This window comes from Amaranthus tricolor, chromosome 12, assembly GCF_026212465.1.
Source record: "Amaranthus tricolor cultivar Red isolate AtriRed21 chromosome 12, ASM2621246v1, whole genome shotgun sequence".
Taxonomy (NCBI): domain Eukaryota; kingdom Viridiplantae; phylum Streptophyta; class Magnoliopsida; order Caryophyllales; family Amaranthaceae; genus Amaranthus; species Amaranthus tricolor.
The window spans coordinates 21,463,569-21,475,404 of record NC_080058.1 but is presented as its reverse complement, the minus strand read 5'-3'; the positions used below and the strand labels follow the sequence as shown (position 1 = coordinate 21,475,404).

The following is an 11,836-nucleotide window of genomic DNA, read 5'->3' as shown; positions in this document are numbered from 1 at the left end:
ATACCGTTGAAATGAAGAAAGAAAAAAGAAGAACCAGCGAAATTGTGATTATAACAACGAACTTTCGACAGTTGATTAGGGTTTATTTTGACATGATTGCTGATTTTCCCTTTTTTATTGGCGAAGTTGAAGTTAATTCTGAGAAGCAAATGACTGAGATTAAGATAACATTTGAATGAGGAATTTATAGAGGATGACGTTTCTTTATAAGTGATGAAAGAATTTGAGCAAAACAACATTCGAGCAAATAAAAAAGAGGAAGAATCGAATAAGAGTCCAGCAAATAAAATCAGATTGCAGCAGCAACAGCAAATAAATTCAAAACATGATTCGAGCAAAATCAAACAAGATTCGATTATAGCAAATAAAAAAGAATGTAGAATCGAACCTGAAGTGAGCAGCAACAACAAGACAGTTTTGTTGAAGAAGAGAGATTTGGGCACAACAATTTAGCGGACAAAGTAAGATAAAGAAAGTTAGAGTACAATGTTTTCACTGTTCATGATAAACAATATTAAGTTTTTTCGCACTTTTTATTGTTAGAGGATATGACTTTTGATTTGGGTTTCTAGGTTAGATCATATTTAAACGGCTTTAGTTACTTTTATGGTTCTATAAAATTGATTCTTCCATAATAAATAACTTGATGGTTGAAGACTAATTTTACACTTAGAACCAAGACGGTGTTACGACTTATGACGACTTTGTATAGGACAATTTGATTTAAAAATACTACTAGTACTTCGTAAGGAAGACGAATACGACGTAAGAAAAAAGGGAAACCGGTGACAAGGCGTGGTGTCGCGCATGCAAGATATACACGTCCTCAAAACCCAGAAGGTTAAGGTTTTGGGATCACATTGTCTCATTCATGTATTCGTTGGGTAGCTCAAGATGCAGCGCTCTCGAGCTTTTACTAAGCGGAAGAGAGAAAAAACGTACTTTCTACCAGACGAATGACGAACGTTATTTGAAAAGATAGGGAGAAAATTTGACTTTTTTCTCTGCGAAATTGGAAGAATTGCACAAGTAAAATGGCACTTCTCCGCAAATTATTCTATCGCAAGCCACCGGATGGACTTCTAGAGATTTCTGAGAGAATCTATGGTAATTCATTCTTGATAATTGATCTTGTTTAATTTTTCTAATTATGTATACAATCCTTTACTAAAACTACAAAATTCAGTGGATTACAAGATAAATGAAACTACTGTTCAACAATATTTTCCATTAGCTGCTCATTGCTCGATATTTAAATTAGTCATGAATATTATATTTGATACGTGACACATAAGATTTGGATAGCATTATAGTGATTTGATGACTTGTGGTGTTCACTTTAGTAGTTGCTATGAGTATCTTTTGTTGAGTATGACTTGTTAATTAGTGTCGAGTGAGCATGTAGTGTCCGGTGTTATAACCATCATCTTGTTGAAAATTCAAGGGGTGTTTAGTACGTGGAAGTGGGAACGAGAAATTGAGATAAAAAGGTGGGATTTAGATTAGGAATTGATTGTTGGAAATTGTTAAAATATAATCCAAATCCTTGTTTACATGTGAAAATGAAATTGGGAATATATTGTTAAATTTATCATTTTGCCCTTTCCAAATAAAATAACATGTATAGGTTTTTCTTTTTATTAAATACGGGTAAATTAGTCTTTATTGTAATTCAATTCTCACCCACTTGTTACCAACTAGGAATGACAATGTGTCAGACTTTGATCGGATTATCCACCATACGACTTTACTCTGGATAAAACTCGGATTGTTTTTTTCAGTCTACCTCATCTCGGAATAGAATTATGCATACTTCAACCTTGCACCGACTCAGATTATCCGACCTCCGGCAGAGTTCGGGTTATTATTTAGCTCTGTTCTTATCGATGTTATACTAATGATTTAAAAGAATAAATATATAAATAGATTAGTCTTTTAAATACAACTTAACAAATAAAACAAGTTCTTCAAATTCATCTTATAAAAGGAAAGATAGTCTTACAATTACAATTAAACAAAACAGTCCTTCAAATACAACTTAACAAAGAAAATAATCAAGCTCAATGGAAACTCATGCACATTTGTCTCGCAAACACGAACACGTATACAAAAAAAAAAGAAAGCGCTGAGATGGAGCATATTTAGCTTGCCTTCGATGCCGAGTAGGTGATGGCGAGCCGAGGGATGCTTGTGGTGGTCCGAGCCTCCGAGAGCAATAGGATTTTCTCGTTTCAAGTGGTTGGTGTGTATTGCTGGGGACGAGAAGATGGCAGCGTTGAGTACAAGATGATTCCAGGGTGTAGTTTAGTCAGTGTGACTCTTAGACAATAAGAGACATAAAATGATAAATTTCTTAGTCTTTTAGTCTTTCTTGAGCATCTTGGTTGTTCAACAAATTCAGCTATTCAAGGCTCCAAACCCAAAGATCATTGACACATTTGAATTTCAAAATTTTTTTACGTTTAAGTATTGGAAATCTTAAAGTTTTGAATTTGGATGTCATATATTTAGACTTGAAATTTGAGAATGTTGGATTTCATGTATTTAAATAAACTTATTTTCAAGTTTGGTATGAATAAGTTTATTTTCATTTTATTTTAAATATGAAGTTCAAATTTGTTCAAAAAAGGGCTTAAATTAGAATTCGGAGTCGAATGTTGGGTCAATTCGGGTCGAGCCGGGTCCGAGTCAAAGTAGGGTCGGAATCGAAGTTGGTTCAGAGTATCAAATTTTTATGAGGTCCAACTCCGGTCCAACACTGTATCGAACTCGGACTATATAATCAGATTTGGAGTAGAATATTTTTTCCCTTGGAGTTGGATCAGATTAAATTCCTCGGATTGGGTCAGATTCGGCTTTGGTATTATTTTTCTTTGAAATTAAGGGGGTAATGTCCTTTTGACTCCCTAATTTATTTTCCCATAGCCATTTTACCAAACATGGGAAGTTGGATACTTGAATAAAAGTCGCATTCCCACACACCAAACAACCTCCATTCAAGAATATAAGATTTCATTCTATAGAAAGCTAATAATGTCATTTGCGTGCCACTTTAAATGGTTTTGGTTTTGAAAAATCAAATAACCATTGCAAAGTTTTACAAAAATGCGAGAGGATAATGTCATCTGCTTAGGACTTGACAAGTAGTTGATAACTCGTCAAAAAAAGTGAGAATGGTTTTCTTTTCTTTTTTTTTTTTTTCATTTGGAGATTGGTATTTTGTAAACTTATAAGAGGCGTTTCGTATATAGTTATTAGAATCTTGATTCTGATCTACGATTTTACGATCCTAAGATGCAAAAACAGCCGACCGATCCGGATCGTGGGTAGGATCTTAATGTGGTGGAATCGTGCGATCCTACTTAGCTCAAGAATTTAGGTGGTAGGATTATAATACGATTCTACGATTCTGTGATCCAACGATCCGATCCTACAATGGCAGTTTCATTCATAAAATATTTTCCTAAAAAATTTAGATTTCACTCATGTCGAAATAAATATATTTAAATAACTATATCAACATCATTATAAAGTTCAAGTATTTCTTGATTTTCATTTTAAAAAGGATTATTAAAAGTATTCTTTTTCAAAACTTAATATATAAGTCAAATAACTTTTTAGTTGCTCCATAAAACTTAAAAAAGAACAAATATAATTGATAATCAATAACCAAAGCATAATGATGCATATTTAATGCATATTTGTAGGATCACACGATCCTATGATCCGATTCTACCGATTTTGATCCTACCCCCTCAACGATCCTAGGAGAATCCCGATCCTAATAACCTAGGTTTCGTATATTGTTTTCAATAAATGCTATGTTTGGTTAGAAGGACGAGGCAGGTGAGGGATGGGATTTCCTTTATTTGTATAGGAAAACAGAAGCATGAGAAAATTCAATGAGAAAACCCTTCACATTATAAAACAAATGATGTATGGAGGGGCGTCAAAGGATTTTTCGATCACATCTAACCTTTACCAAAGTTCAACCTAAAACCCTTCTATTTTCACGGAGGTCCTACATGAGATAACTTGATCTTTTCAAAGAGAATTGTCTTGGTGCATGTTATTTGTGAGGATGTTATTTTGGTTGATGAGACCTTAGAGGGGTGAAAGCTAAGTTAGATGAGACCTCAGGGGGTACATTCAGAGTAAAACAAAGCACATAAAGTGTCACCTTAGAACATATGAAATAAGTAGAGGTACTATTCATGAGTATTGGGGATATCTAGCAAGACGTAATACAAGTATGAGTGGCAAAAATGGAGAACGACTATGATTGGGGTAGGCCCCTAAAGCTAAAGAGAATGTTTTATCGAACAATCATTACACCGTTACTAAATGGATAAAATTATTGGATATTTAATAAGGACTATAATAAGAAGATGGAAATAGTGGATTTGTGAATGCTTTGATGGATAAACATGCATACCTTGTGGGATATAATCTTAGTTTTAAAAAGTATGAGGCGCACTGTTGTTCATAAGGTCCTTAGAGCCTAGGCGCAAAGCGCAAGGGAAGATGTAAGCTTTTAGTGGACGAAGCACACTTTTTTGCTAAAAAGCTTTAAATCAATTTGAGAACATATATATTTCGTAAAACAACTGACATTCATATTATAATAGCAATAAGCTTGAAAATATCTATCATCATTGCAGTCTAACACTACTTTATCATATAATTATTAGTATAAAAATGTAGTAATAACCTCGAAAGCGGTATCAAAACAGTGATTGGGTAGGAGTAATGCGATTATCATAACTCCTAGATATCAATCGAAAGCATGAGATATCCATTGATACGACCCAATAAATTGTTTTTGCAATACGGGAATTGTTGATTCTCTATTTTAAAAATCCTTTGCTTCTTGGAGGATATGATGCAAAGAGGCTTTGGTTTTGTAGTATGAATTATTTATTACTATGAGGATATGAAGTATAACGAAACTTATTTTATTCTTCTTCACATGCTTTTCTACTTTCTTTTCCTTTTTGTGGAAACAACAGTTATATTCAAGTAATTTTGGATGTTGAGTTTGTTTCTTTTTCAAACAAACAAAGTTAACTTAATTACACAACCAAACGAGGAGGTGCATAAGGCGGGAAATGCAATGAGGCGCACTAAAGCGCACGCCTCTTGTATTGGACTTTGTCTCACCTAGTTGAGGCATTTTCACTCGAGCTAGAGCTCGAGGTGTGTAAGGCGGAAAACGAGACATTTAAACTAAGAATATAATTTAAAACGAAAATATAAGGAATGGTTTAGGAGTCGGAAATAATGAGAAAAGATAAAAGATAATTGTTTAGATGATTTGGACATGTGCAAAGATATGATATTTGTGAACTGTTAAGGAACATAGAAAGTTAAAACTTAGATGACTTAAAAAGAGCGCACCGAACATAGTGCAAAAATATGATTTTGGTCATGGTCACGGCTTACAGTTAATGCTGATAATTTCAAGTTCAATGCTATCTTTATTTTGGTTGCGGTAAACTAAAAAATCCTTACGACATAATCGTGATGGGGTTATGTGACCTTGTTTTCACAGGGATTAACAAAGTTTGGTCTAAACCACAAACCAAACTTGTTACGTATTTGGTTTGGTCTACTGTCTAATTTTGCCTGGTCTGGTTTACTTTTTTCCAAAATTATGGTTTCCAATCAGGTCCTGGTTTTTTATTTTTTAGACTAGACCAGGGTCCGATGTGGTGTGTTAAATGGTCTGGTTTGGTTTTGGTCTGGTCTGATTTTACAAAACCAGAATATGTGCACCCCTAATTATGGAGGATAAGACCAAAGATGACCAAGATGAAATTCACTCAAAAGTAGGAGTAGGTGTAGGAGTAGCAAAAAAGAATAGGCTTTACTTTATTCTGACATGCTTTGTTCCATAATATAGATCCATGCCCTATTATCTTCACCAAAGCAAGTGTAGCCATGGAGCTATGGTTCTGATTCCAAGCTTCTAGTAATGAGCATTGCAGATACAGTCTTAGATTCATTCAGTATATTTCAACAATTTTTTTCATTAGTTTTAAATTTTATGCTTTGACTTGATATTTAGTTTTATTTTTAGACTTATATTTTTTTATTTATTTCTACAATATTAATGCCTAGCCAGGAAAATAAAATGCTAAGAGTGAATTTTTTCATTAGTTAACTCTTGTTTTAACTCTTTTTCATAAGAAGCATATACCGTTATGTGAGGGCCTAAAGGATATAGTACATCGTTTGGCTTCATTCTAATGGACTAGTGTAAATCTTTTGTATCCTGTTATTATTGAGTTTTTCTCTTATTTGAAGATTTACTTATGCTTTTGAACCCATCATTTCAAAGGGGTAGAGTTTGAAACAATGGCATACAAAGGAAGTTGTGAAAATATTGAGGATGAAATGAAGGAGAATCAACTCCAGCAATTCGAGTGAAAAGTGGAGGGTTTGACTCATCAAGATTATTGAAGCATGGAGGCAATGACTTGGATAGCTTGGTTGAGGAAGGATTTTTAAAGATTTGGGTTTAGAATATAATAGAACTTCAGATGAAGTAATATCTAAAATGCCAAAGCTTTGTCCCAATGATATGAGGTCGACTGTATGAAATGGAACAAAATTATATTTTGTTTGGCTCTTATCTATTTTTTAATCTACAATTAACAAAATCAATTTTAGTGATTATTGACGAATATTCTTCAGTGTTCATTTATCTGTGTCATATAAGCAATTCTTCACATTGTTCTTTACTCTTATTACTAGCTTACCAATCATTATGTATGCTCATCAATATTTTAAGTTTCCACTTTTCTAACTGGTGTGTCTTTTACATATGACGAAATCAACGTTAATGATTTTCTCTCATTTTGTTTTCAGTATTTGCCTATTATGTCTTTGTTTAAATTGAATTGAAATAATTTGTCCTTGTTGATCTCATGACATATATTGTGGTTCATGTAGCCGACGTGAAATTAAAACTTTGGCATCATTGATGTATCCTGAAGTAAGTTTGGTGACATAAACATTGAAAATTAGATGACACAAATCTGATTATGTTGATTCGAGACTATGAGAAAATACAATGATACACAATTCCCAATAAGGAGAACATAAGGTTAAAATTATATGGAGTTTTAATGTGCAAGGGAGACAAAAAATGGCTTGTATGATGGGAGTGAAAAGGGATATTAAGAACTTGGATTTACATGTGCATATGGTGGTTGATTGAATGAATTGAAGAGGAGAATTTTTGTGGACTAAGTAGGAATTTAAATCTTGGTTGAATTTGTGATAACACGGCTCTAAGTGCAAGCAAGCTTTTGATGTTAGTGATATCCGCTTAGTAGTGTTATATTAATATTAATTCTTCGGATCAAGCGTACTTCATTCTAGACATGTGTTAGAAAAACTCTTCCAAAATTTTCAATCTTATACAAGCATCTTCCCATGTTTAACGGGTTTTACTATCTCATTCCTGAATTGCTTTTGTTTAGTTTGTTCTAGATTTTTAGATCGAAATTTGCATAGGAAAGAGAATCAAAGAATGTTGCAACTTCATAAACAAATAGCTACTATAGCTACGCCAGAAACTTTGGGGCTTTTCTTGAAATTTCTTGGTGCCATTGTGATAAGTTCCTCTCTTGAGTGGGTAAGACGTCACACCTTCTCATACTTAATCATCTCTCCTCATAACATGAAATACTGATTTAGTATCATGGCAACATCTTTAGCAAAGCCATGTGTCTCCTACTTGCCTCTTAGTTTTTTCGCTTCATGTAAATCAGAGCCTGGAACTTCAACGTGTAAAAAAATGGAAGATACCAACCTAATCTCATTTTCCATCTTCCCCTATAAAAAAATGGAGTCTTTTTCCCTTACCTTACTACCGAAGGCCAATCTCCACCACCACCACCAGAAAACAGAGTTGGGATGGTGGGTCATGAAGATTTTACAGAACAACCAAGATATGAGCAAGAGGAGAGAGAAACGTAGGAGGATAAGGAGTTAAAGACTGTTTTTTCATTCCCTTGTTTGCTTTATATATGGCTGCTACAGTAATTACTATCTTTCCTCCCTTGCCTAACCAAACACCACCTAACTAGGCTAATCCATCCCTTTTAGGTGTGCCTCTTATGCAAACTCAAAAAATCCTCTTGGATTTTTTATAGTGGGGCTACAAATACAATGACTTTTGATCCAATGGTCCTCGTGTCCATAATGCCCAACACTCGTACACATATCCAAACTGCTAATGGTGAATAGTTTGGGTTGACCAAACTGGTTCTACTGATATTTCTCCCTCTATTCGTTAAAAAAATTGTTTTTAGTTGGTCAATTGATTAAAGAGCTTAATTGTATGGTTATCATGACTTATACTGACTGGATGCTCAGATTGGGACGCTCATTGGGCATGGTTCTGAGAAAGGAGGCTTATACTATGTGGATGAGGCTGTTAAAAAAGGTCACACTTTGCTTGCTCATGGGTCCCCTAATTGTCAGTTATGGATGTGGCACCGACGTTTAGGTCATCCTTAGGTTATCTAAAGCGTTTTTTTCTATCTCTTCATAGTTGCAATATTTCTTTGGATTGTGAAATTTGTGATCTAGCCAAAAGTCATAATCACTCATATGTTAATAGTTTGACTCATAATTTTAGAGCTTTTGTTTTAATACAATCTGACGTTTGGGTTCATGCTCCCGAATGTGGTACACATGGTCTCTCATATTTTGTCTTGTTTGTGGATGATTGTGCTCGAGTTGAGTCTATTTTTTGAAACCTTAAGTCTGAAGTCTTTGATGTGTTTGTCAAATTTTATCATATGATTATCATTTAATTTCAAACTTTACCTTAAATACTCCGTCTCCCCAAAATAACTCTGAACTTCCAAACCCCTCTAAATACACTCTAAACTCATACTCCTATTCGTTGCTCCCACTCTTTACTCCCTCGTGTTTTGGTTGAGTTGTCTACCCTTATCTCCCCAAGAGGGATTGGAACAAACTTGAATGTCGGGCTGCTAAATGTGTCTTTGTATGTTATGGGGTCACACAAAAAGAGAATTAGTGTGACCTAGTTCATAATAAGTTGTATACCACAATAGACAGTAAATTCTTTAAAGGGTCGTACTATTTTTCTCAGCTTGGTCCTTAGGGAGCGAGTGTTGGTGATGACCTAAGTTGCTTGACATATGACGTAAGGATGGACCCTCTAGAGCAAGTAGGTAACACCACTAACACTGCTAATACTGACAACATAGTACCTCCATCTCAGACCACTTCAGTCCTATCCGATGAGCATCCTACTGAGTTAAAGGTAACATCTGATCTTCTCTTAGAGAATGTACTAAATGAAATATCGACTGATACATCTGGATCCTTATTTTATAGGCCTAATGATATGCCCAATGTTGAGTTACGTAGCATATATGATTTATCTCCAAGGAGCACACGGGGTGTCCTACCAAGGTGATATGACCCAGAGTATTAAGTATCATGCAAATGGATCAATTAAGCGTTACAAAGCTCGACTTGTAGCCAAAGGTTACACCCAAACCTACGAAGTACACTACTCCTAAACCTTTTCCCCAGTCGCCAAAATAGACACAATTCGGGTTCTGTTCGCTATAGCCTACTTCACCAGTTTAATGTCAAAAATCCTTTCCTGATGAAAGCACCCCTGGTTCAGAGGATTATGCTCTAGGGGAAGGTTGCAAATTGAGAAAGGCATTGTATGTTTTGAAATAATCTCCTAGGGCATGGTTTGTAAGGTTCACTATAGCTATGAAGAAGTTTGGCTATGAACAAAGTAATTCTGATCACACTTTGTTTGTAAAGAAAAAAATAGGATCGAATCACATGCTTGATAATATATGTTGATGATATGGTTATCACTGGAGATAATGCAAAGGAAATTCGTAATTTGAAGGTAAAGTTGTCCTATGGGTTGGAAATGAAAGATTTGGAAACCTGAAATAGTTTCTTGGCATTGAAGTCCTAAGATTGAAAAAGGGAATCATTAGTCAGAGAAAGTACATTCTTTATCTACTGACTTATATTAGTATGCTTGATTGTAAACCAGCGGAGACACCCATCGCAATTAGAGATACACCCATTGCAACTAATCATGGGCTATAGATGATTGAAGGTGAAGATTAAGATCGTTATAGGAGAATGGTAGGGAAACTTATTGTTGTGGTGAACCTACTGCCCAGTTGCGAGAGCTATTGTGGTTCCAAGGCTCGGACAGAAACGCTAGACATATATAGAAGAAACGAGAGAGAAAAGAATGAAAAGATGTAATGCATGTATTAGGAAATGAATTACTCCCCTGATCTCTTCAAGTGGTTCAATTACTCCAATTACTTACATCAATTCTTATTACAAGCATAGCCTACAAATTTTGAACATGCTCATCCAAAGAAGTACTATAAATTAAAATATCGTCGAAAAAGACAAGGACAAACTGTTGGAGAAATGGCTTACACACGTTGTTCATCAAAGACTGAAAAGTAGCAGGAGTGTTTGTCAAGCCGAAAGGCATGACAAGAAATTCATAATGGCCTTTATGTGTGTGCAAAGCCGTTTTAGGAACATTCTCCTCCTTCATGCGTATCTGATGGTATCCCGACTACAAATCCAACTTAGAGAAAACCTTTGCCCCATGTAATTCATCTAGCAGTTCTTCAATCACCGGAATAGGGTACTTATCCGCAATTGTCTCCTTGTTCAAGACCCGATAGTCCTCACAGAATCGCCATGAACTGTCCTTTTTTTTTAACAAGTAACACTAGGCTAGAAAAAGGACTGCAAGAATGCTGTATAATCCCCGCCTAAAGCATATCAGTAACCAACCTCAGAATCTTCTCGTTTTGAATTTAAGGATATTTGTAGGGGCGAACGCTAATGGGCTTGGTACCCACACGGAGTACAATCTAATGCTATTTAGCACGCGTTGGAGGCATCCCATGAGGCATTTGATAGGCCTCACTGAATTGATTTATCATTGTTTGTAATACCTTTAGCACGACTGTCACTCACCTTCGAATCCCGCTAATTCACAAACACCCAAACAAGTCAAGTCTGCCAATAACTCGTCGCCAGACTTCCGACTGCTTTTCGTCATCGATTTTAATGTAATCAATGTCCTTTCCAGAGATGATCTCCGCTCAAAATATCCTTACTTCCATTCCAATTGAATTGCATCATAGGTGTCTTCCAATTTGTAGAAGTTGTGCCCAATTTCACCCACCATTCGATATAATGTGCGCATGTCCTAGCTCCAAAGGCAAGAAACTCTCACATACACACAGTGCCCCCAAATTTAGCTTTCCGGCTTTGTGTCGTCCATTTCCCATCCGCGTTTCTCTTGTACCAAGAGTGACCCCAAAGTCTTTGGTAGGATCCGCCGGTATAGATAACTCTTGCACCAACCTCGGAGTTATGAAATTGTGAGTGGCTCCCGAGTCAATCATTACTACTACCTAGTGCCTTCAATCTTACCCTCAATCTTCATGGTTTTTGGGTTATCAATTCCCCCAACCCAATTCAAGGAAATGCTAACTGGAGATTCGTGTTGTGCCTCTTAATTCAACAACTTCATCCTCGGCCAACTCTTCATCTGTATCCAACTCGCCCATAATCAACCTGGACCTTCTCATTTCTAATTTTTAAAATTGCTACAGACTTGCGACAAACTAAGGTCCGTCTATGAAAAAAACTCAAATCGTTCTCATTTCTAATTTCTTAAGCTTCAACTACTATGGAAAAGAAAAAAATTAAATTGCAAAGAGGAAAAATAAATATCTAAATGACCACACTTGGCATCAACAAAACAGAAAAGGGA

General features: G+C 35.5%; 1 protein-coding gene across 1 annotated transcript in view; it reads left to right on the top strand.

Moving 5' to 3' along the window:
* The first annotated feature begins 750 nt into the window (after positions 1-750).
* The window catches only part of LOC130796859 (formin-like protein 18), a 30,888-nt gene continuing 19,802 nt past the window's right edge, over positions 751-11,836 (top strand). Inside the window, exon 1 of the mRNA XM_057659274.1 lies at positions 751-1,107. Within this exon, the coding sequence (XP_057515257.1) occupies positions 1,035-1,107 (73 nt within the window). The 5' untranslated portion in view covers positions 751-1,034. The remainder of the gene's footprint in view (positions 1,108-11,836) is intronic.